Here is a 26,188-nt window from a genome sequence, read left to right on the forward strand (position 1 = left end):
CTTCTGCAATAACCATCAAATACACATCACTGAATTCCAAAATTGGAGTATTAATGTTGTAGAAAGTCTTGGTTGAGAAGCTGGGAAGGTAAGTATTGCCCTAATTTTTCAGAAAATCGTGGGTGTGAAGATTGGAGAGAATATTGGTGTAGCAAATTTGGAGAGAAACAGAGGAAGAGAAAATCGCGGGTGAGAGTTTTATAAGAGTAAGGACTGTACTTAATTTAATTCAAACAATATGCTATATATGGTTAAAATAATTATGTTGTTGTATGTGGTAAATATTTCTTGATTATCGTACATTTAGATAATTTACCCTTAAATTTAGAGAAAATTATATCTTGATACATAAGTGAAATTATTTATCCAAATTGGATCAAATTCAAACTATTTACCCTTAATGGATCTATGGCCAAACTATTTACGCGCTACCCCACTTTTTTTTCTTATTTCGCGCATGACGTCAATATAACATCAGCATCACAATTACGAATTAATCCTTTGTGATACTCCATCAATATATTGATACCATATCGATATCATATAAGGCTAAACTTATTCCTCTTTGATATTCCGTCGATATATCTATACCCTATCAGTATCATATACAATTTGGCTCTTTTTTAAGAAATAAATAAAAAACAATTAAGAAAAAACTTATTTATTAAACTCTAAATTAATAGAAAAAATATATTTTTTCATAATTTTGTTCTCTTTTTTCAATTTTTTTAGAAAATTGTATCTAAATTATGAACTTTTTAATTGTTTTTAAATTAAAATTTTGAAGAATTGAAGCATATATCAATGCCATTACAATATGTAGATATATCATAGTGGTATCATGGATGATTGAATAATCTCATTGAAGGACTAAGACAAATCTCAATAAAAATACTGTCCAGTTATTCTTTGATACCACCAGAATATATTATATTTTGATGGTATCAAGGAGGAAGAAGCAGTCCTTCAATGAAGACACTGCTCAATTACTCTTTGATACACAAATTTAAAATTAAAAAAAAGATATGAAAATAATTGAACATTTAAGGATAAATATTTTTTGGGGGGCATAGTGTTCTTTTCCCTTAAATTTAACTCATATATTAGCACTTGAAGTCGTGCTTTAACCTAACATTCAAAATTCATAAAGTTGGAATCCTATCTCCACCCTTCCCGACATATGTAATTATAAATCAAAAAATTTGTAAACCAACAGTACGGTTTCAACTGTTTAACATATACAGCACGCTGAAAAATGCATTGGCAAAGTAGATTTGAGCACGAGTGTATTCTTTCATTTTCATGGTCAGACCAGGTGATGGCTGACCCTTGCATATATGCTTCAATTACGAGTTGCGACCATGACAGGCCACCGTTTTTCATGTAAACAAAGTTTCACCTGAGTCAACACATAATATCTACCTGAAATTCAGAAAATTATGTACTTGACTCAGCATAAAATATTCTATTTTCACTAACAAGAAAAATCAACAAACACTCTGTTCGGTATGAGAAAAGATAAATACTCAGAAAAACGACCTACCTTCGGTATGGATAATAATGTTTACGTGTAGCAGTGATATGAGGTCAATAAGTTACGTAACTGCAAAGAAGAATAACTTTAGTCGTAAAGTGAGAAAAGTCATTTTCCAATATCTTATGACATGCAAACACAATAAAAATGACTTTATCAAACCAAAGTTTGGTATAGTCATATCAGATCATAAGATAATTACCATCCAATGAACTCTAGAGCAATCCTTCTAGCACTTAATTTAGGTCACCCATGAGCTTTGCAACAAGCATTTGTCTGCCCCAACACTGCTTCTGAGCAATCCACAACCATGGAAACTGCTCCTCACTCCAACCAGTATTTACAGTGTAGTTAGGCCTGATCAATAATGCCAAAGTACAGAGAAATGCAGACTCCTAGGACTCCTTTCTGCAATATTAATAAAATAAAAGATAAGCACTATCATCACTGGCACAATAAAACTAGAAAAGAAGAGAGAGAAAAGTGGGAAGAGAATAGAGCATACTTAAAGGCAGATAAAAATATCCTTAAACAGAAGAATCGAGCAAGTCAAGGACATACAGGCACTGTTTTCCATCAACCAGTTTTCTTGACAGCACACACCTAAATAGAAGTTGTAACAACCAAACTTCTTAGAATTTTTCCAAGCAAGACGAATAGACTGAGATGGTTGAAATTGAAAAAAGAAAACAACAATAGACTACATATGCATTTATTTAATCAGGACACTCCTTTCTTCTTTTGGCTAACACAGGTGAATCAAGAAATTGTTTTTGTGTGCAACTTTACTTGGACCTGACTAGTGCTGCAGTTTACCACTGAACTCTTAAATAATGTCAACAGCACTACTTCCTTAAGTTTAATCATTGACAAATACAGAATGCAATGTTATCAGGTCTAAGTAATGATGACACAGAAGGGGAAAAGTTATCCTCACACAGGGCAAAGGAAGCAACACATGCCACTTCATACTTTTGTTGTCTAATACCTCTCCAAATATTAATTTTGATGCCTTGTAAGCCACAAACTCCTTTCTCTTTTCTGTCTAATTGTGTCTCTACTACCTCATCTAAAAGTTTAAATTATTAGAGAGAGAATATTTGTACTTATCCAATTAATTCTGTATGGACTCCTTCATTCCTTTTTCATGGGTAAGCACATTAAATACTAATCTGTTAACAGATGAATACCTACTTGGATAACCATGTTGAATTGTGTGAGCATGGCATAGAAAAGCTCCCAACTGCTAGAGAAGAGAGACTTTATTTATTTGATTGTTTTAAACACTTCTCATTAACTAGATTCCCTCTAGGAAGAGACAACATTCAAACAAAGGTTTGCATCAACAATGGGAAGTTAAAAATAGCATTCTTGTTTCACTATTCAGTTGGATTAATATCAAGGATGTTCTTGAACATCATCCATACAGGACCTTCAGAAAGTAAGCCTACGACAAAAATGAATACATTGTTCAACTGAATCAAGCAGTTCATATCACCTAACGTTATTCATCCAAAGAATGAAGCCCCACTTGACTTCAAGCAAGAGGGAAGACAAATGTATACCTACACAAATTGGAAATAACACTTCCAGAACAGACAGGTACCTACCATGATCTCCAGCACTATCAGTTTAACCTGGGAAGACATCTTATCAGACCCAATGCATCCCATGGGGTCCCCCACTCTATATGATTATGATTTCAACTTAGAGAGGATATCAGTGAAAGATGCGAGAACTTCAAGTAACATATGAAAATGAAAAGAAGATACAAAAAATCACAAATGGAATGCGGACTTGTAGACATAGAGCACCTGACACTTTTTTCTTGGCAAAGAAGGCATGCCACACATCACTCTGTCACAGAAGCCATGTAAAAGCTGCCACCATAGTTCTCACTAACCAATGCCTACAAATTGAGATAAAAAGTTGATCAGGCTAGGTCACAAATTCACTGTTAAAGCAGATTCTAAACTTGAATTTGCTATTGTAAAAAAAAGGATGCTATGCATCTAAACCAATGGTTTCAAAATCAAAGACTTTCTAAGATGTCACAACATTATACTTTAACCTTTTTAAGCAAGTCTTCTGTAACCACTATCAAAAAATAGATTTTACCTACAATTAAAAATTTCATTATCATCTAAGTTTAACTGGCTTTGCAACTAAAAGCCTGCAGTTACTAATTAAAAAGGAGGAACAAAGGAAGCTATTTTGCTGCAAAGACAACTCCAACCAGAACAGTCCTGAATCATCAATGCAGTATTTAACTATTTAACTTGACACACTTATATTACAAAGGGAAAAGGAATAAACTAATTAACGTGCACAGTGAGACCATTACATACTTAAGAGGAAGAACAGAATCACCTGTGGAACCGCTTTGATAATGGACTTTGGCCCTAACTCTACCCCAAAATCAAGCTCATGAGGTGAGGATTGTCTAAGACCATATAACGAGATCATTTTTTCCTCGCACAACCGATGTGGGACTTCAACACCCCCTCGCATGCCCAGGATTGAACATTTGGAGCATGGACAATACAAGTTGGAGGCTTACATCGGGTAAACAAAGAATTGGGATGGGCGTAGCTCTGATACCAAGATGAAGTATGTTATCATCTCATCTAAAAGCTAAGTTGTTACAGAGAGCACAGTTTTATTTACTTAATTCTTTCTGCTCCGATACCATGATAGGAAATGGCCCTTGGCCAAACTCAACTCCAAAAGCTAGCTCATGAGGCGAGTATTGCCCGAGATCATATAAAGAGGCCAATATTCCCTCCCACAACCGATGTGGACTTCAACACGCTTGTTAACTGAAAGACTGGAATAATTTTCCATGCAAAATCTGTCAGCAGACCAACAGATTGGGTACTACCTATTTGCAGACTTGAAGGAGTTTTTGATAGGTTTGGCATCAAAGAGGATACTCAACATCCAACACCATTACCAGATATGGTGGGGAATTTTCTACCCATATAACAATCTAGCTGGGTAGACTTCAATAACATTTTCCAATATTCGTAAATGAAGTAACAGTATGTATTGTAACTACTGTAAGATTGTAATCGTGCACACAGCATTCTTACGAAATATCATCACCCTCATGCATTGTTACTTATTATATAAAATAAAACATGTTTGAATTGTTTACATGAAAACCAAAAGAAGTCAGCTGAATAAATGAGCACATAGTTATTCATTTAAGTCATGTTCCCAGGCCCTGAACTACACATTGGAAGTGGTTCTCCACATAGTAGAATCTTAAACAACTCTTAAGAAGTAAAACTAACCCTAGAACGATAGAACGAATCTAGAAGAAACCATATCAATTAATGGGTTAACGAGAACAGCAGGACAGCCTGCCCAGTTTTCGCAAACGTTGTTAAATCAATATCTAGAAGAAATTCTTTCAACAATGCATACAAGTCATATCATTCTTTTGGTACATGTCATAAACAAGGGAAACCAGTTTACAATGTGATATCATAGAGAGCCTGTAACTATAAGCAAAAACCATAAAGGGACCGAAACTAGTATCATGTACATAATCTTGCAAGGCAACAGCCAGCAAACATTTTTGCTTCCTACATATATAGCTAAATGTCATGATTTCCACTGAGAGTCAGAAAGACAAGTATGAGAAAAAGATTATCCGAACCATATTTTTCCCTATAACACAATATGGATACACATCTCAACAAGAAAATAACTGGAACTGTTTATGTTACCTGAAAATGAGGAAGCAAGTTGTTGTAAACTTCTATGAAAACTTTTGACCTTGCAGTTAACCTGATGTCACAATTACAATGTCAGACCCGGTCTTCATTCATCACAAATTACAAATGCATTTTCCCTGTTAAACTTCCCATGTTTACTTTTGCTACTGCTCGCAGTAAAAGAGGTAAATAGTATTATTTTAAATTTAAAAAAAAAACAATGCAAAAGGAATCCAAAACATCCAAACAACAAAGATATCGATGAGATGTCATCATTGTGCTAGACAAGGTATTTACCAAAAGCACCAGAAAAAATGACAAAGAAGAGGAAGAAGTTGAAAAGACAGCTTTCAAGAGTCCCTCCAGTTAATCTTCCTCACCAGCTGTTGTGGGGAATGTTGCCATGTTTGAAGGTAAACAACAGGAGAAGCCCTTCTTCCTGTGTTAATACTTACATTTCTGGCAATAACAACAACATACTTCTTATTATTTATTTATTGAGGCAGAGTACCACAAAAGGTCGTTTGGTGGGTGAGGGAGAAGAAAGAAATTCATATTAAATATATCAATGTCAGAAAGGACATGTATGAAGGAGTCATCACTAACATGAGAATAATAGTAGGAGATACAAATACAAAGAGTTTCTCGTAACAGTGAGTTCACACTAGGGATCAACATTGAGCCCCGACTTGTTTATCCTAGTTATGGTTGAGCTAACCAACACAATATAAAATGAGGTCCCATGGTGGATGCTATTTGCTGATCATATTGTGTGAACCAACAAAACAAGTGTCAACCAAAAGCATGAACTATGGAGAAGCATTATAGAGAGTAAAGATCTTTAAAAAAAATAGAAGTAAAACTGAATATATGCACCAAGTTTAGTCAGAAGAGCGAAATTGAGGTGAGACTAGACGAAATCGTAGTGCAAAAATACAAACAATTTAGACATAAAGGCTTGTTGTTTCAAGAGAATGGAATAATAAATGAAGATAATACTCATAAAAATAAAATTGGATGGTTGAAATGGAAATGTGTTACCGAGCGGCCAAAGTGAATGGTAAGTTCTTCAGAAACTATAAGACCGACAATGCTATATGATAGTAAATGTTAGGTTGCTTAAGTCCGAGAGGCGGATTCTTAAGATGAATGTGCGTTCATACAAGATTTGTTAAAAATAAAAATGGTCACACTCGCCAAAATGTGCAAATAGCATGCAATGAAGATAAAAAGAGAGAAGGTCACTCGAGATGCTGTCATGTGTCGACCTATAGATGCACCAGTACGTAGGTGTGCAACTATGATGAGTGAGGATGTTAAAACGAGGGTAGACCTAAAATCACATGGAAGGAAGTCGTCGCGAAAGACCAACAATTTCTTGGAATCAATGGAGAATTAGCTAAAGATAGGGTATAATTGAAGAAAAAATTCCATATAGATAATATCTACTAGATGGGAATAGGTTTTAGACTTGTTAGAGAACTTCTAATAACATTGATTATTATTATTGCTATTATTATTATTATATATATTTAGTTTATCTTTTACTTATATTATTATTTGGTATGATGTCATTTGGTATGATGATGACATGAGTTGAGCTTAAATAGAAATGTGAGGATTCATATAGCCAACCCCAAGTTATTTGGGATTGAGGTGTAGTCGTCGTTGTAGTACAGAAAAGACCGCAAGTCTCTACCAGTCTGTGTCCTTCAAAATTTTACTTGAGAAATCTTATCAAAATATTTACTTGGAAAACTACACTTAGTGGCTGTCTAATTTCCTCATCACCCTGGGTTCTGCATGTATAAAACACACCACATTGAGTTTCTACTTCAAGATTCCAAAGATGAAAGGAATACAATAGCATCAAAAAAGATTTAAGATCACACAGAGGAATGAAAATACAGAAGCACGTGCCAAGAAAATAGATGTGCTCAAGAAAATGAACGCATACTGCAGGTAAGTTTAGTCTCTGGTACATACCTTCTTAAAAGGCAAGAACAAGTATAAACCTCTTCAATATCAGTTGAAATTTTTAATTTTAGATACTTCTTGATAAGCTCGCTTAAGAAACTAACAGCCTCGACCCATCCGTCAGTGCCGACATCAGGGAGAATATAAATCTGAGACATAGTCCTCTGCAATATAGAGGATAACTGTTTCCTTGCCCCTGCGCTTTGATACATCTCTCCCAAAACGCACAAAATCTGACAATTGCTGGCTTTGAATATGTCAATCCATTCAGGTGGATTTCCAACCCACAAATCAATGCTTGAAATAGAAGGACTACAGTTCTGATTATTAGCACAGACCAAGGAAGCATCTAGTGAAGATTCATTGTTCCTGTGTGCAGGAAGGAGTTCAAGTATATCTGCCCTCAACTCCTCAGGTAATTCCTGAAAAACCGAGGTGTCTACTTGACTTAGAGAAGAGGGCATTAGACTGATACCTCCTGAGACAAGAGCATTAATAACCACATCCATATTTGGTACACTAGCATCAGACAGTGTCCCACTTTTCATATCAGCAAAAAGCTTATTAGGATAAGAGACCGCTTGGATTTCCTCTTCATTATGCTGATGCTCCAATTATAGTCACCAGAATCAACACCATGAAGTTGTAGAAACAAGATAAACCTCATCATCAACATTAAACAAGGAGAAACAATAAGCCAGCCCAAGTAGAGGAGAAAAACTGAAGATACCTCATGAGCAGCAAAAACTTCATCCTGTGCAGCAGGGCAAACAGAAGATATGTTTTCTTTTTCTGATACACCTAATTTAAAAGATATGAGAATTGAGGCAAAAGCTTATAACAAAACGGTATATATGTATAAGCTAATTGGGTTAACCAACTGCCTTCTGTAATTTAAAGGAATGCATCCTTACCTTTGCTTCTCTTTTCAGTAATAAAATGAGCCAATTTTCCATCATACATGTCATTAATTTCTGAAAAGACCTCAGGAGGAAGAGACTCTATTACTCCTATATCAAGCTCGTTCATAGGAGGAAGAGTTCCTCTCTGTCCAAAACCAGCAGCACCGGAGGGCGACGTTGCAGTCATTTCAATGAAAGGTGTACTTGAATCACCCTGCAACTGAGCCTGGCGTTCATGAACACTGTTTTTACCGTTATCTGCCATATCAGAGAAGCAGATCGAACTCAGACTCATCCTGTCTTTAGTGGAAAATGAACTCAATAAAAGTTTAGGCGATACTTTTTAGTTAAGAACTTGTTGAAAACACAGAATCGATGTTGGAATAAGTTGACATGAAGAAACAACATAAGACCATCATACTAACTTTTTAACAGAAGCATTAAAAAAGATATTCCATATCCATCAGTGCTGCTGAGATAAAAATCCCATTGAGTTGCTCATGTTGTAGACAGAGAAAGGAAACAATTATGATGTCCTCAAGTATTTCTTAGGACACGCAAATTAAAGAGATTCCTATAAAAGGTATACCACCTTTCATGTGCTAGAACACGGCCAATGCAAGGAACCACAACAGAGTTTCAGTACCAGTTTAAGTGTGTTAGAAATACTTCTATCAAGTAATAGGCATGACTGGAGGCAATAAATATTTGGACAAGCCAATGAAAATAAGTGAAGAAGTCAAACCTGCATCAGCACCTTTCTCATGACTACTGCTTCTGTTTTGGTAATTGGTCTTAGCAGAGGCAGCAGTGAGCCAAGATCTGATGGAGCATCTCTCTTTCCCTGGATTTATGTCAATGAAATTAGTAGAAAAACAGTTCATAAATGGCATACTGTCGTCATCATAACTGGCATAGAGAGAGATATAAAACGTGAAGAAAAGACCTTGCTTGGAACTATCCGCAGTTTCAAGCTTTGAGACCTGCAATCCCATGCCTCGTATGTCCTCCACATCTGCACAGCGATTGTCAAAACAGCATTTATATTAGAAGAAGAAACAGGGTAGACTACAAGTCATACTGAGATCACACTGGGTATGTATTTGTTGTTGCTGAACAAAGATATGGTTGACGTGGAAGAAAAATCTAAGTTTGTTACTCTAAATTCATTTGGTCCAAAGGGAATTCTAACATCCTTAGAGAAAATTTTTGGTCTGCAATGTTCAAAATTCACCGTGAGTTGATTGATTCTGATACATCTAACAATTTAGAAAAAAGAAACGCCGCTAATGCAGAAACCAAAGAACATCAAAAATGCACTTAAAAGTTTCATCAGCATCAGAGCTGCACCAGTATATTTTTAGTTCCCCTTTAGGCTATACATAAGGTTTTTGAAGTTTCAGGCAATAGCATTCTCTGACAGGTCTCAAGCCCAACTCAAAAAAAAAACATACTGTAACATTCTTGGGTAATAAAACAGAAACTCCCTATTGAAGGGAAAGAAAAAAAGGCTTTTCTGAGCTCTATTCACCATCCTAACACTTGGGACTCTAATATGAAATAGCTAAAACACGAATCTCAAGATTTTTTGGTTAACATGACTCTGAAAGACAAATCTTGTTTCTTGCAATAATTTGGCTAAAATCATGAAAAACAAGTGGTCGAGCTTCTGCATGTGAGGAAACGTGCATCTTTGCTCTTCACCATTTCTCCCTCTTTGTTAAGCTTATCAGCACAGAAATATCAGTAGAGAAAAGTTTGTCTGTGTCAATACACAAAAACTATATCAAAGAGCGAAAATACAATGACATTACCTCAGCCCTAAAGAAGGTTGCGGACTTACGATTATTATTCTTACTCTTCCAAAAATCAAATGGGGGACAGAAGTGGAAGAAGCATAAGAAACAAGAAGCATAGGATGCTCAAAGGATTGGCTCAGTGTTTTCCTTAATAACATCATGTATCAAATGGATTAGTTTACTGAAAGTTGCTCAGATATGGAATGTCACACACAAAAGCTGATACTCCGTCCCAAATTGATATGACCTATTTTGTTTATTTAAGTTTAATATGACTTCATCTGCTGAGAATTAAATCAAGTACTAGAACTATATGAAAAACAATACAGTTCGATATTTTCCCATTTCATATGACAAAAAATATTTAAGAATTACAGTCAAAAAATCTTTGTTCGACTTCCAAAGCAGATCAGATAATCATTTTGGCACAGATGTATCAAGATAAAAAACAAAACTAGGAAACAAGAAGGATAATGCAGATTAAAATCACAACAAAAGCCCATAAGTGTGAATGTGAAGTGAATTGGTGGTCCCAAAGAACAAAGGTAAGCACACTATTCACATTGAAATGACATTGAGATTAGCTAAAATTTCTTAAGATAATCCATTTCCATTTTGGAATTCACCCTAGAAATAAATCACCTAGTGTTTTTTTGTCTTTGCTGGAATTTGAACCTGATCTTCAAGGTTCACGCCCAGTTCATTGAACCACTAGGCCACACACTTGGGTGCGGTTTTAAACCCTTATTTTGAAGAGTAACATTCACATAGGGAAAGCAATTACCCACGTGTGAAGTCGTAAAAAGCTGTGAAACAATTCTCTCAAGCACATCAACACTATCTGTTGCCATTGGCACCTACAAGTGGCACAATGCAATTAAAGGAAAATAGAAATTTCTTCAATTAAAAAACATAGAGAACAAGGTTATCACAGAAAATATTATACCGTGACAGAATGGCTCAAGTTATCACATACACCACAGCCCAAATACTTTACTGGCTCCCCTGCATCACCCTTTCTTTTCTTTATCTGTATTGATAAATATAGGTGCAAAAGCAGCATAAGAACCAACTATACGACTACTTTATACTAAATGAACTATAATCTCAATATAAATAATGGTTTCATAAAGCAAAAAACAGAGAGAGACCTTTAAGGTAAACTTCCTCCCTATCACTCCACATCCCTGCAAACGTAATGAAACCTCCTTGCAAAGGTTTAACAGAAAATGTTGTACCTGAATTGAGGTGGTGTTTAGTGTCAATAAGCATTAGTACAAATGGCCAAAACAACAACGATATTTAGTGGAGATCTAACGTCTTTCAGATCCTTGAACCTCACGCCCCAGTTAACATCTGCACCAATGGATTTGCTTTCCTGCAAACGTTATCGAGAGGTTTATATATTTGGCTTGAACACGCATGACTGATTATAAACAAAATGACAAACTTCATGATGCAGATTCGTGAAGCATGTAACTAGTATCTGCTTCCTTTTGACAGACACTAGAACAGCTTTTTAAGACCTCTACAGAAATACGATGCAAGTGTATATGTCCTACTTACTACATTCGAAACGGAACCAAAACTTGCTCTGAAAATACATAAATATATACGCGCGCGCACACAGTACCACTTGAGGGACTGCTTATATCAGCACCAGAATCAATGACGCAAGTTAGAAGCAACAAGCAGCACAGGAGGCAAAATAATAACTCATCAATCATTAAGCAAGAGCCCGTTTGGATTGGCTTATAAGTTACTTATAAGCTGTTTTCAGCTTTTTTGAGTGTTTGGCTGTCCAACTTAAAGTCATTTTGTGCTTAAAATAAGTCACAATAAATAATTGGGTTTGTTTGGATGGACTTATTTGAAGCAACTTATAAGTTGAAAATAGCTTATAACTAAAAAAAAAATAAGTTGGGCTGCACCTACTTATTTTTTTAAAACTTATAAGCAGTTTTCAACTCATAAGTTACTTAAAATAAGTCCATCCAAATTCCAAACAGGCTCCAAGTCTCCAATATTCAAAAAAATAACAGTGAAATAAAGGAGTCAATGGGAGTTCGCGAGTCAGTTGTGTGAATGACAAAAATCCAAAAGAAAGCCTACAAATAAAAGCGATACAGTAAGATATTCTGTGTTGATCCTAACCTGTATCATGCCAACCAACCGATCATCTATCCCTCTACTATAGTTCCATAGCATACTGCCAGTTTTAGAACCAAAGTCCCTCTGGAGAGTTTCCTGGAAACACGACAAATGAGTGGGAATATATGTAGTCCAATATTGAGTATAATGCATGTCAACCCAAAACATGGCAGGCCACATATATAAAATCATTCTTTGTGCCACCACGATTGGTGTATCGATAAGTATCATATAAAGGAGAGAAGCATCCCACTCGTCCGGCTGAATAACAGCAAAAAAATTATGAAAGTATTCACAAATAAGAAATCGCTTCTTTAATCAGTAAGACAAGTCTTGAGCTATTCTAAGAAAAGATAACTAATCAACGAACAAACAAGTGTTGTAATGTGTTCGACATACTTCTCAAAAGAAACAACCCCCATGCCAATAAGGGATTTCTTAAGCACTAATTAAGTAATAGTTTCCACAAGACGAGATATTCTCATTTCATCGAATGATCATACATTTGGAAACATTTTAACCATGAGTTTAACAAAACATCATTAGCTGAAATAAACTCCAGGAGCTGAGTAAGCCAAATAGGTGTAAATGTTGTCTTAAATAAACAATATATCCGCTATTTCATCAGCTCTAGTTAATGAAGGTTCCAAGGATGCTTAACTTTACATGGGCAGGAATGTGCCCATGAAACTGGGGAACAAGTGACAAAGAGGACTCTGACTCAAGCAGACGGCATGAATAACAAACCTCAATTTTCTTTGATAGCTATCCAGTTGAGATTACCTGTTAAATGTGAAACCCTTTTTCACAAGAAATGGAAAATATAGTTTCATGGAGAGCTTTGGATGGAGAAGGCAAATAAACAAGAAGATTAATCCACCAAATAACAACAACCCCCACTGGCCTAGGTATCAAACAACACTACACCACCACAACTCCCTCCCTCCTTCCATAGCGTAGGAAGATCGGAATAATTCAACAAGTGTCGTCCATGCTAGACTGCAATCCTTGGTTTCCAAGGTTGTCACTCCAGCTCCTAAACGTTAGGCCACCCGGCTTGACAGAAATTCTTCTTAGGAACTCTTAAAAACACACACCTTAATACAATTTGCAGTACCTTCCTGGTACTAGCTTTGATAAAACACCATTATCTTATTATTTTTTAAAACAAATACTGTAGCAAGAGATTCAATGATTCATCATGAAGTATTCTTGTAGTGTTTTTTCAAGCGTGAAATGTATCTGAGAGAAACCAGATCAAAAGAGATGCAAAAGAGTGCTTGTTGTACACAAACTATAACGAGATAGAAAATCAAAACCGCAAGAGCAATCACCAATATATTGCAGAAGGAAACAAATACTAAACAATGAGAACCTTGGAAATCATACGCAGCTGCCCACAAGTTGTGATTTGTCTCCTGTTCAACTTCTCTTCCAACACATGACCGATTCCAGGAAGTGCTTTTACTGGAAGTTCACACAGGTGCTCCTCCACCTAATATAGCCAACAAGATAAATCAGGACAATAAAATCACAATAATTATTTTAATTCTCTAAAATGATCTTCAAGCCTTTGTTTTCCTCTGTTGCCACTACATGCAGTAGACACTAAAATATTAAGATGATCAAAAAGGGAGTTAATCAGCGAAGATCTAAACAAGAGAAATGTCTTTGATATTGAATAGTATCTGTGATGGGATAAAACTAAGTGATCAAAATAGCCCTTTTCTGGGACTAATCCTTAATAAAATATCCGCAGATTGTTTTTCTTTTATAAAAGGTAATAAGAAAGTTGTAATTTATTAAAAAAACATTAGTAAAATAATTCACGGATTCATGTTGATTTCCATCTAACACCAGATTCTTGCAGCGGAAAAGGTTATTATGCTTGACCAGGATCGACATAAACAAAGTGAAACAAAAAGAGCATCATGTGGCAATGGAGAAACATCTCACGTGGCAAGGGCATGGAGAAGCCCCGGCAGAAACTTCGCTTTATGAAAGTGGAGCCTATAAAATCTGATTTCACTTGCAGTCATGCCCTTTCTAGAAGTACATGCAAATTCACAATGCATGGTCATCAGGTAAGAAGAGATTTACTACAAATAGTTAAAGAGAAGGCAATGACATGTAACCAATAAAGATGTAGCTGCAAAATATAATTTGTGATACGGTAGAAGATGCACATATTTAGATGACAAAGATCAAGACATAAGTTTTCCCCCCTCTTCATACATCAAAAAGTCAGCTCGAAATAAGCTACCTTCTCGGCAGGGATGTAACACTGCCCGTCTGGTTTTGCAATCCTAGTAGCAAGCCGCGCCATAAGCATATTCTCAGCAATACCAGCACTAGCAGTACAGCCTGTCGCATCAAGAATCTCATCTCTGATCACTGAGACAAAAGCTTGAATTTCCTCTACTCCAGAATCAGTGGCATCTAAAAATGCTTCGTCACAACTTACGGCCTGCATTCAGTAGCAATTATCAATCAAGAGATAAGAACATCGTGAAATTGTTCAACAAGCAGTTTTGAGGCCATACCTGCACTTTGTTGCAGTACTTGTGCAATATGTTATAAAACCGATCAGCAACCTGAAAATGAAATCAGATTTTATAGGACTCGATATCCAAATACAAAAGAATCCAATTAAAAGGGGAAAAAGAACAAGATGAAGAAACTGAAATATCATAACCACCTCCTCATAAGCCTCGAAGTCATAAGAAAGAATGACTAGGTGAGGGCAACGTGACTTGGCATCTCTGACAAACATTCCAGCCTTAACTCCTATGAGAAAAAAACTTGAATGACAATCAAATTTCAAACACAGGATGATATTTAAGAAAAGGTTGGATTACTGACTGAAAGACTGACCATAACCCCTAGCAGGATAATTGGCTGAAGATATTTCTGCTGTTCCGCGTGGATTATCTGAATGGCAAATGGCAACAGGTTTATCCTTCAACTCGGGGCGATTTCTAATGACCACAGACACAAAAAAGCAATCCTGAACAAGTAAAGTTGAACTGATTGTTTTAGCACAGAGAATAATCAACAGAGACGGGTAGAATGTCATATATATGATCAAAGAGGGTGAGCCGGAAAAGGAGACAGAACATAGACGCAGTCATAAAAACATAAAGAGGACAAGTCGAGTTTTCAGACCATCGAAGCAGAAATTACCATATCCACATGAATAATCATTGTCTTATTTGCTGTTGCTGAAGAACTAGGGCCTGAACTTATGCATCTAAACCCACCAGGGGAGCTAGGAAATCGTTTACGATACCGGTTTCTCCAGGTGCCAATGAAATGCAACCTAGAATGCTGAAGACAAAAGCACCCGAGGAATATGTCAACCACTTTGTCACTAGGCGCTTTTAGTATTTAATATGCAATTACTTATCAATGTGCACATACATTTATGAATATATTAGTTATACAATGCAATAGCTTCAAATAAACAAATTCAAAATAACAGATCCACAAGCAAAAGCAGGTAATTTCTTCACATCAGAAGGCCCCAGAAAATCTGGATGCCAAGAATTTAGTAGAAGTAATATAAGCAACACAATATCTAGGTATGAGTTGGCTGTTGATTCTTGATATTCGGTTTCTCAATTGAAAAAAAGAATTGAGATTAGATCTTCCACAATCTTGAAAGGTCCATCATTGTGTCATCCCAGATCCAGTAACAGCAGAAGCAAAAGCATAAAGTAAGTTGATAATGGTCAATCATTAAAGGAAATTATAACCCAAAAAAAGAAGGTTGCTATGAGCATGTGGATCTCCTTTTGGCAATTATTGAAAAAAAGAAAACCAACGTCATATTCACCTTTAACATGTTTTTCTTTATGATCTCAGCCTTCTCTATCCTTTGAGCAAAAGCTTTTTGCACATGAAAAGCCCCTCTTTGGTGCCCTATTATGGTAAAAATAACATATCCTGGCATTTCACTTATCAAAGGTGTTGGAGATACATAACATCCCACAAGTTATCAGTGTGTGTATATACTATATCCCACGTCGTTTGTATAAAGGGCATCCCGGGGAGTTCATCTTAAGTTACTCGACCCATTGCCTCAAAGTCCAGGTTGGATGTTTAGTCCAACACATCTATCAAAATCGACTTCATAAGCCCATTTCCATACTTACAAGTCCGAATCGAAATTTACATGTGAACTCCAAAAAACAGGTTATATTTGCGGAGAGGTGTTGTAATATGTGACGATAATTAACTTAACAATAATAACAATATAAACTAACTTTCTAACGCCAACACTCAACACTTAAGCAAAAAGGAAAAAGAAAAATGAACTTGAGAGTAGAGATTGTTCATTACAATCATTTTTTATTTTTTATTTTTTAATTTATTTATTTATTTATTTTTTGGGGGGGAGGGGGGCTGGAAGATAAATACAAGATGTTCTAGCAAAGCCAATGTCAAGATAGCCACGTGTGTACCTTGAAGTAATTTTCCACAAAATTAGCATCAACTAGAGTTGAATGTCGCTGATTAGGAGACCTAGGAATCTTTAAATTTGATGGGGCCGTGTTAACAGGATCACTCATCCAGTCGCTACAAACTGATGCATCGTTATGAGGACTGAAAGGTGCTGAAAATGGAGCTTGGCTTCCATCTCCACTTGCAGCATCACTCAGTTCTTGCATTGCCATGCTACAACTTGACTCTTCGATTCTATCTACATTGTAGTTTGCTTGCATTAGATCTTTAGATTCTAGAGCACGAGGCTCCAAATCTTCTGCAGATTGCGACTCTTCAAAGGATACAGGATCTTCAATTGGTCCAGAATATGACAATGGGCTCTCAACTCTAGATGTGGCTTGGACAGTTGAACATGTTGTCATATCATCATAAATAGCAATGTTTTTTGTGAAGAAAGCAGATAGCTTAGGCTGGTTATTAACTTCACTTGCAAGCTGATCAAGCTGATAAGGAACCCCTGAAAACAACAAAACAATGATAGAAAAGCTAATAAGTAAACAAGCAGTCAACTTGCTCGTTTGCATTAAAAATCAAGTCATAGAAATATAAACTTACAATTCAGAAGCTTCTTTGCAGAGACAGAATCCAACACCCATGTGGGTTTGACTACTGGAAGTCCCCTGCTAAAGGACCTATATGAAATTCAGACAAAACTTAGACGAAAATACTTTTATTTTCAACAGAGATACAAAAAATAGGAAACTGATGAACTTGGTTTTACAACTGACCTTAAATTCTGGACCTTACTGTCAGGAAGATTACTACAGATTATATGAGTAACACGACGCCTAGAAAAATAATTTTCAAAACGGCCTCCATGCTTCAACATATATCCTCGAAGTTCCTGGATAGATATTGTTGAAATCAATAAACTACAAGAGAAGCAACCTAATCTTCCATATGAGAAAATCCAGTGAGGTACGGAAAAGAATATGATAGCTATATAGTCAAGGTATTGATTACAATGATGATGGATGTTTGTACACGGGTTTACATGCAGATTGAATGAACTCTTCTTACAAGTAAGAATACAAGTAATTGTTTGTTTCGCCAATTCAAAAGTTAGAGAAGTTTTTTATTGATGAAACAGTATTCGACATCATTCATTATTCGATTCAGGATCTTTTAAGTTGTCAATCTTCAAGCAATCATATCAGATTAATCCCCGGCAAGAAAATCACATGAAATAGACCAGAAAGAAACCATAATGTACTAAACCTGACTGGAAGGAACCGTGTATCCATCAACAAAAATGGATACGCCCTGAAATATAGGTTTTGAAGAACTTGGACCACTGAGAGAAGTGATTGATGCCTCCACCTCAAACTGCTCGTGAAGCTTCTGATTCTTCACGGCCATGTAACTACAGCAAAGTTGTCAAAAGCCACAATAAGAAGATCAGGAAGTCATCACCAAGAACAAGTCATAAAGCATACACTATACGCATCAAATCAGAGAGGAGAGGTGCATTTATGAAGTAAATTGTGCAAGAAGTAAATTGACCATATAGAGGAGACATATGAAGTGAAACTCTAAAAACAATCCATAAAAATCAATCAACAATACCCAAAACCAACTAGTTGGCCTCACCTATAAAAACACTCTATATTCGTGCCTTTCTATGTGGACTCGTTTCATTCCAAGAATTAACGTCTATAAAGTAGCAAGAACAATATTTCTTGATGATCAACAAATTCCACTGGTTAAACTTTCTTGAAGATCGTCTATTCGAAATTAACTCAAAGGAAAACCATTCAAATATTTAAGATGATGTACAGCACCAAGAACAAGTCAAATAGCATACACTATGCACATCAAAACAGACTATCAGAGAGGAGGGGTGCATTTATGAAGTAGATTGTGCAAGAAGTGAACTAGCCCATATAGAGGAAGACATATGAAGTGAAACTCTAAAAACAGTCCATAAAAAATCAATCAACTATACCCAAAATCAAATAGTAAGCCTCACCGACAAAAATACTCTATATTAATTCCATTCTAAGCAGACTCGTTTCATTCCAAGCATTGACGTCAATAAAGTAATAAGAATAATATCTCTTGATGATCAACACCAACTTTCTTGATGATCATCTATTCGAAATCAACTCGGGGGAGAACTGTTCAAATATTCAAGATAGTGTACACAACGTTCAAAAATTCCCAAAATCAATCCAAACTAAGTAAAGAAAGAAGAAGAATAAACCTTCCGAAATTGGAGAAAGGTGAACTATAGAAGGCAGGACGAGAAGCAGAACGAGAATTGGCACCCCAGGCCATGCCTAGGGTCTTTTGACTCGCCTTCTTCTTCTTGTTGCTTTGATTGCTGCTGTTACTGCGATTTGAATTTGGGGTTCGTTTAGAATTGGAACCGGAATTAGCAGAGCGTGAGGGTTCCATGCTCGTCTCCGATTTCTGGGAGTTGAGACGCAGAAGAGTTGCGCAATTTCTAAAATGAAGCGGCAAATATATGCAAGCAAGGGATCATTTATAAACACACGGATCTTAAGGAGGAATCGGGTCGGTTAACCCAAAACATTTTTATTTTTTGATGGAGAGGGTGAATTTAAAACATTTTTTTGTTATTTGTTATATTTTTTTTATTGTTTTCTTCTTTTTTACCTGATGTGTTGCTTTCACCTGAGCCAAGGGTCTTTCGAAAATAGTTTTTTTACCTCCACGAAGTAGTGTTAAGGTCTATGTACATTCTATCATCTCCATATCTCACTTGTGGAATTTCACTAGGTATATTTTTGTTGTTGTTGACTCTATCATTAGGGTTGCTTATCAAGCGGATAATTATGCTTGACGGGTTCGCTTATCGGGTATTAATTTTTAAATTATTAATATGCTAGCCAATAAATAAGATATCGATTGGTTCAGGATCGTGTTATAAATTATCAATCGATGTATTGGGTCAATCATTTCATGTTCATTTCTTTCCGTTTCACTCACAAATATACTAATCTTTCAGCAAACAAAACAATTTTCTAGCTTTATTTAAGTTAACAAATATATAGTTATTACTCACAATAAGAAATACATGAAAAAAGCTAATTTTGAGAATGCATGAACATAAGCATTTATTTAACAAAGATTCACTTGTACAATAACTTATTGCTTCAAAAATAAAATATACATTTTTATATGCTAAAAGTGAAGATCCGTCCATTATGAATCAAACTAACTAAGTACACCGGTGAGAAATCCAACTCACAAATACTATCTCCGTCTCATATTAGATAAACACTACTAACTTTACACGATAATTAAGAAATCATTAATACATTGGAAAATTTTATCATTTTACCCTTTGTTTATATCAATACAATATACACGGAGTATAGAAATAGCTAGTATTGGGAATTGTTTACATTCAAAAGATCATATTAATTGTAGGGGTAAAATTAAAAAAAATAAAATTAATTCTATCTTGATTTAGTAAGTGATCAAGTACTCCCTCCGTTCTATTTTAGTTGTCATGATAATGTTCCGCACAATTCTTAAGAAAACATTAATTAGGAGCGTTATTTGACTAATATATCCTTTATTAATTCTTTAATCTTTATTTATTTATTTATTTATGTGTCTCTTAATTCTAAAATAATTAATGCTAAGGGTAAAGTTGAAAAAATATAATTAATTCTCTCTTGATTGTTTAAATTGACAAGTATTTTGAGGCAACTATTTTTAGTATACATGACAATTAATATGGACGGAGGGAATAATATGGGACAAACATATTTAGTAAGATGTCCATCTAATATGAGACGGGGACAATATGTATCAAGTCATATAAAGAGGCGGAATATTAAATAGGAAGTTGGGCTTAATAATATGTACTTTATATGCATATGGGTAAAATTGTAAGAAGATAATTCTTAATGGGTTAACGGTTTACCCAATAAGAAATTTGAGTAATCCGCCGCTACATATAAATAAATTGTTGAGTATAAATTTTTAATTTGTTCACCAATCATTAATTTGATATCTCAATACTAATAAGCCAATTTTGCAGTTGGATTATCGATTACAGTTTGGATTTGAAACACCTTACTTATACTTCACGAGGTTTCAAGCAGACACTTCAAGTTGATCAAAATGTATATTTCAAACACTTTTGACCACTAACCAAACCTATGTGGCGGTAATGTAATGAGTTGGACAAAACGTGAATTACACACATATTAAGAGCGTAAATAAAAATAAATTTTATTTAAAAGGACAAAAACTAGGATAAAATAAAAGGACCGAATAAATTAAATGTAACGATCCTCATATTCATTTTAAAAAAATTTCTGCATGTTTTCCATATTTTGACACTTCATGTAGCTTTTGTCTATCATTTGTGACTTGAGGATAGTTGGCTCGATTTCCGAGATGAACAAATGAATATTGAAGGTTCAAAATTTGCGACGTTTAACCAAGTTAACGTTCTAGATTAATAAAGTTGGGCTCGAATTTTGACATTTCAGTTAGGTCTAGAAGATGATTTTTAACTTAGCTGGACAATTGATATGAATTATGAGGCATTGGGAGTGATTTGAGACATTAGCTGAATTTTTGAATTTTAAGAAAGTTAAATTTGACCACAATCAACTTTTAGTTAAGACGATCTTGAATTGGTGATTTAATGATTCAAACACGCTTAAAACATGTTTTATGATCAATCTACATATTTAATTTGTTTTTGTGAGATTCCAAATGAATTTGGAGGGTGAATTCCGAGGGTTGGGCTATTTTTGGAATTGACTGGGTGCTCTATGCGTCGCGAAGGCGCCTAGGCAAGTGAGGGGTCGCTTGTGCAATTTTGGGTGGACTCAGCCTATGCCGCACATACGGACGTCTTTTACACCTGCGACCAGGGGCTGATTCTACGACGGATTCTCATCGATGCTCTGCTTCAGCGAGCCCCCATTGATGACAAAAATGTCCTCTTCAACAAAGATCACTGTACTTGAACAATGATATTTCCATAATTCGATTTTGAGAGATTAAGAGCTCAATTTTGGATGATTTCAATGAGATTTTGCTAGATTTGTTCGATAAGATTCTAACCCTCGTTTCCCCCCACTAACTCATTGTTTAATTAATGATTTAATTGGTATTTAATGAAAGCAAGGGAGTACTACGATATGAATAATTTATCTTACCCCTGTGCTTATAAAGGAAATGATTTCACTTATAAATTGAATAGAAAAAAAAATTATGAGTAAAAATAAAGATTTTTTATGTTAAAAAATAAAAATCTCTTAATAGAAGGATACAAAACAAAAACTAAATTTGTAATGCTTGATGTTATAGGCTTAATTATACCGGTTTTAAGATTGTAAAATAAGAATTGGTACCAAACAAGGGAAACAAGAATTAATTAAAGGAGTGGAGGAATACTTTTCGAACTGAAAAGAGCAACACTTTTCCATTTCCCTAGAAGCCTACAATTTCCAACACCCAACAGAGTTTCAAACCCCATGTTTTCCATCAGCGTTCAAAACCTACTGCTCTATACCTACTAGTTTTGATCATGTCTTTTTACATCCAAAAATGGGGGTTTCCCCTATATATCAACCCCCCAAAACAAGAAAAAGACAGGAAAGGGATTGTTCATTGGGTAATATTATTGTTGTCCATCATGGCGGCAGGTGACCAAAAATCAGCGCCGTTGACAGTAGTAGCAACTACATGGAGAGTGAGCTCTATTGGGACTAGACAAAGTCCTTTGCTCCTCAGTAACACTTCATTTCTCGATGCTTCCGTTTCCCCGCTTTCTCCGCCCTCCTGTGTCACAATAATTCATAACATGTTAAAAAAATTTAATAAGAAAGAATTTATGATCATGTGTCTGGACACTGGACCGGGTGATCGTGCACCTTAATAATAAATCATACTTTTATTTTAATTTGTTTATCTAATTTTAAATTAATACAATTTTAAAAATTAAAAAAAGACTTTGGAATATTTCTTTTCTCAAAGAAAAGATAGGTAAAATATACTAAAAGTCTTTTTTAATCTTATGGTCTTTGTAAAAAGATAACACTTCGGCCTAACTTAACCATCAAAACTAGTAGCTTATGAGGAGAGAATTGCCAACTCCATATAGATAGACCACCATTCTTTCATCAATGTGGACTTTTACCCGCTCTAACCGTCTTAGACATGTTATTTGAAAGTTGAAATTAAAGAATTGTCAAAATAAAATAAAATTATGTTTTATTAGAGATGGTAAAGAAAAAAAAGTAAAACAAATAAATTATAAAGAAGGGATTATAAAAATGGCATAGCAAGTGGCAACTTTATTTTACCTAAAACACCCTGGTTTCTAAGGACCTGTGTTAGCCAAAAAAAAAAAATATTCGCTTATTCCTAGAATAATTTCAATTTATTTGAAAATCATGAAAATTTCAAATCTCCAAGACAACAAAAAGGGAGGCCCCGTAAGGAAAGGGGGGTTGCTGTACTAGTAAATAGTCCAGTAGTAAAAGAGAGGACTTTTTAGTGAAAAGCGAATTGGTCCAAAATGAAAGTACTTACACGTAAGGAGGGAGACTGGCTCTGGCTCTGGCTCTGGCGCTGCAAGTAAGGAGAACACAAGACGTGAACCTGATCGTGCAAAAACCTGATATATCCCATCGCTTCATGTAGCACTGATGCTGTGTCTGTCTGCGCTTACACATCAATTTTAATGTCACATTAATATTGGGAGCATTGACTACAATTGAAGATACTAATTAATTAGAGAGGAATTAAAATGAACCTTGCCAAAGGGAGATACAAGTTGTTGTAGTGCTGTGATTCTTTCACCAAGCTTCTCTTTCTTAACCTGCATTAGTTATTATTGTTCAAAATTAGAAAGAAACTGGGAACGCTAATGATGCAAATTGTGACTTGTCTGTTTTCATTATTTTTTTCTGACCTTTGCATGGGCTATACTCACATTTGAATTTTCTACAAGCTTTGTCCTCTTGCAATTTCTCTGATTTCCAGCTTTTGTTTTCTCAACCGATTCTTTCCCTACGCCATTTCGCTTTTTCTGCACAAACCGACAAATAGTCCAGAAACCCCAAAAAACAACTCACACACAAAATGCAACAAATTTTTATTTTTTTTAATTTCTAGTACAAAAATAAGGAAAATTAAAATTGTTTACATACATTGGGCTTGCTGATGTTGCTACTTGAACAAGCAGATTGTGAATCTCCACTGCATGTGAGTCCAGATTTTTGGGTTTTTGCTTCTGGTGTTTGTACAGAACAATTTTCAAGTATGGGAGTATCATTACCAAAACAGAGCATTTTTGGGGAAGATGAAGTAGTGAAACTGAAACATCCTGCTAGGCCGCCATCATCGTCGTCGGCAAATAGAAGTTCTGAATAGGTTCCTCCGTCCAGTGTACTCTCTTCTTCACCCGCCATTGCTCTATCTGACACTAGCTGCTGGATTTTTTGATGGGCAAAAAAGGTGGGTTTGTTTATGGGAGTAAACGACGGAAGCTTCTTTTAAAGTCTTTTTTTTTTTTAACAAACATGGACTGGGACTAACATAGATTATATACACTCTGTTGTTCTCTTCTTACTAGTAGGACTGTTTGGCTTCTCGGACCTTTGTCCCGTATATTTTGGTACATTTTATATATAAAATTAGACAAACAAATAAAAATAAATAAAATATATCATTATTTAAGTTTAAAATGTAAATTAATAGAAATGAAAATAAAGAGGGAGTTCCACGTAATAAGAATAATGAGTTTTGTAACAAGGACGTGTCTGTCGTGCTGGGTATGTAAATTTGAGTGGAGGCGTTACGGCCGTTGCAAAAATGAATGGGGACTATGGCTTCGGTAGTATCGTCCCTACTGTACTGTCTCAGTCAAACAATTTACCCGAGAAACCGTGCTACCCCTCTCTCCTCCACACTCCCAAAGTTATTGTTTTGGGAACGCAACAAAACAAAACCTTGCTGGTATTGTATTTGATCAACTACACAACACTCGTGGTGAATGAAGGGTTAGTCATCAATAGTCAATAGTCCTTTACTAGTGGCTTGGTGTTTGGTCAAATTTTACAAAACTGAATAAATTTTATTGAAGAATAGCAAAATTACTTTTCAAACATCGGTCAAGCACAATTGCTATTTTAATATTAATAAAAAAAAATCAAATTGATTGGCCAAATAAACGATTATTTTTCAACATTGCTTTTTCAGAAACATTTCAAGAAAACACTTGCTATTCTCCAATATTATTTTTTCAAAAAACACTTGGAACAAAACACTTTTCAACATAAGGCGATTTTAATAGAAAGATGTGGAAATTGAGGATTAGAGTATAAGATTAATATGTAGTCGAGTATTATTGTATGACTAGTAGTATGATTAAGATATGGCGTAGTTTTCTTTTTCCCAATGTGTATTTATTAATATATGTTGCTATACTTGTTTTGTACATTGTTATTTTGTTGTCTCTTTCTCTTTCTCACTTCCTTGCATTGATTGATTTATTTTGAGCCGAACATATATAGAAAACGGTTTCTCTACCCTACAAAGATAAAAGTAAAGTATGCGTACATCCTAGGCTCCTCAGGTCCACTTGTGAGATTACACTTAATATGCTATTATCCTAAACTTTTGAACGCCTTTATGTTGAACTAGAAGAGAACGGCAGGAATAGAAAATTGTTCAGGCTAGCCAGGGCGCGGGAGAGAAGGGCACGCGATGTTGATCAAGTGAAGTGCATTAAGGACGAGCATGAAAAAGTATTGGTAGAGAACACCCTCATTAAATAGAGATGACAGTCATACTTTCATAAACTCTTGAATGAAGAAGGGGACAGAGAGATTGTGTTGGGAGATTTAGAACATACAAGGAGGCGTCACGATTTTGGGGGTTGCAGGAGTATTACGGTCGAGGAGGTTAAGGGTGTTGTTCGTAGGATGCGTTGGGAAAAAGCGATCGGAACTGACGATATTCCTGGAGAATTTTGGAAGAGCGCGAGCTCAGTAGGTTTGGAGTGGCTGACTAGGTTATTTAATGTCATCTTTACGACGGCAACGATACCCGAAGAATGAAGGTCGAGCGTAATGACCCCCCTATACAAAAACAAGGGGGATATCCAGAGCTGCAACAACTATAGAGGTATCAAGCTTCTAAGCCATACTATGAAAGTGTGGGAAAGAGTAGCGGAGATGAGGGTGAGGAGAGACGTGTCTATTTCAGAGAACCAGTTCGAATTTATGCCGGAACGCTCAACTACAGAAGCTATCCATCTTATGAGGAGACTGGTGGAGCAGTATAGGAAGAGGAAGAAAGACTTGCATATGGTATTCATTGACCTAGTAAAGGCTTACGATAAAGTTTCACAAGATATATTATGGAGATGTCTGGAGGCTAAAGGTGTACCTGTGGCGTACATTAGGGTGATCAAGGACATGTACGAGGGTGCTAAAACCAGGGTAAGGACAGTAGGAGGGGACTCAAAGAACTTCCCAGTTGTGATGGGGTTGCATCAAGGATCAGCTCTCAGTCCATTTTTATTTGCCTTGGTGATGGATGGATTGACGCGATAAATTCAAGGTGAGGTGTCATGGTGTATGCTTTTCGCGGATG

The 26,188-nt window shown here is 35.6% G+C and overlaps 2 protein-coding genes across 15 annotated transcripts; both read right to left on the bottom strand.

Moving 5' to 3' along the window:
* Nucleotides 1–965: 965 nt before the first annotated feature.
* On the bottom strand, nucleotides 966–19,063 carry LOC129885605 (DNA repair protein REV1-like). Of its 13 annotated transcripts, none has more exons than XM_055959949.1 (27): nucleotides 18,795–19,061; nucleotides 17,810–17,954; nucleotides 17,320–17,435; nucleotides 17,147–17,223; nucleotides 16,549–17,048; nucleotides 15,269–15,412; nucleotides 14,960–15,092; nucleotides 14,784–14,872; nucleotides 14,629–14,679; nucleotides 14,349–14,552; nucleotides 13,461–13,580; nucleotides 12,089–12,181; nucleotides 11,253–11,312; nucleotides 11,086–11,172; nucleotides 10,881–10,964; nucleotides 10,719–10,791; nucleotides 9,082–9,150; nucleotides 8,881–8,979; nucleotides 8,148–8,393; nucleotides 7,964–8,025; nucleotides 7,243–7,835; nucleotides 5,269–5,329; nucleotides 3,349–3,443; nucleotides 2,040–2,137; nucleotides 1,737–1,942; nucleotides 1,540–1,603; nucleotides 966–1,418 (listed from the first exon to the last, which is right to left on the bottom strand). In XM_055959949.1, exons 1-23 carry the CDS (start codon nucleotides 18,986–18,988, stop codon nucleotides 3,387–3,389), a joined length of 3,357 nt encoding a protein of 1,118 aa, XP_055815924.1. In that variant the 5' UTR covers nucleotides 18,989–19,061; the 3' UTR covers nucleotides 966–1,418; nucleotides 1,540–1,603; nucleotides 1,737–1,942; nucleotides 2,040–2,137; nucleotides 3,349–3,386. The 13 variants fall into 13 exon arrangements, with proteins under 13 accessions (XP_055815924.1, XP_055815923.1, XP_055815915.1 ...); XM_055959948.1 differs by having other exon boundaries at nucleotides 7,964–8,034; XM_055959940.1 differs by adding an exon at nucleotides 3,145–3,220 and having other exon boundaries at nucleotides 2,096–2,137; nucleotides 7,964–8,034; nucleotides 8,881–9,150.
* Nucleotides 19,064–21,955: 2,892 nt separating this feature from the next.
* Nucleotides 21,956–24,176, bottom strand: LOC129885607 (transcription factor bHLH113). 2 transcript variants are annotated; one of them, XM_055959951.1, is made up of 5 exons: nucleotides 23,740–24,176; nucleotides 23,523–23,618; nucleotides 23,343–23,408; nucleotides 23,120–23,248; nucleotides 21,956–22,366 (listed from the first exon to the last, which is right to left on the bottom strand). In XM_055959951.1, the coding sequence occupies exons 1-5, from the start codon at nucleotides 23,998–24,000 to the stop codon at nucleotides 22,193–22,195; spliced, it is 726 nt and encodes a 241-aa protein (XP_055815926.1). In that variant the 5' UTR covers nucleotides 24,001–24,176; the 3' UTR covers nucleotides 21,956–22,192. The 2 variants fall into 2 exon arrangements, with proteins under 2 accessions (XP_055815926.1, XP_055815925.1); XM_055959950.1 differs by having other exon boundaries at nucleotides 23,502–23,618.
* Between the last annotated feature and the right edge of the window lie 2,012 nt (nucleotides 24,177–26,188).

Source organism: Solanum dulcamara, chromosome 4 (assembly GCF_947179165.1).
Source record: "Solanum dulcamara chromosome 4, daSolDulc1.2, whole genome shotgun sequence".
Taxonomy (NCBI): domain Eukaryota; kingdom Viridiplantae; phylum Streptophyta; class Magnoliopsida; order Solanales; family Solanaceae; genus Solanum; species Solanum dulcamara.

What these genes read in the sequence shown, in the direction of transcription:
- LOC129885605 (XM_055959939.1), bottom strand. Translation starts at nt 18,988, where the DNA reads ATGGAACCCTCACGCTCTGCTAATTCCGGTTCCAATTCTAAACGAACC. An exon ending in GTTACATCCCTGCCGAGAAG is followed by an intron (nt 13,581 to 14,348) that starts GTAGCTTATTTC and finishes TGGCTATATTAG; the next exon opens with GTGGAGGAGCACCTGTGTGA. An exon ending in AGCTGCGTATGATTTCCAAG is followed by an intron (nt 12,182 to 13,460) that starts GTTCTCATTGTT and finishes TCGTGTTTCCAG; the next exon opens with GAAACTCTCCAGAGGGACTT.
- LOC129885607 (XM_055959950.1), bottom strand. Translation starts at nt 24,000, where the DNA reads ATGGCGGGTGAAGAAGAGAGTACACTGGACGGAGGAACCTATTCAGAA. An exon ending in TGAGTATAGCCCATGCAAAG is followed by an intron (nt 23,409 to 23,501) that starts GTCAGAAAAAAA and finishes TAACTAATGCAG; the next exon opens with GTTAAGAAAGAGAAGCTTGG. An exon ending in GCCAGTCTCCCTCCTTACGT is followed by an intron (nt 22,367 to 23,119) that starts GTAAGTACTTTC and finishes ATTGTGACACAG; the next exon opens with GAGGGCGGAGAAAGCGGGGA.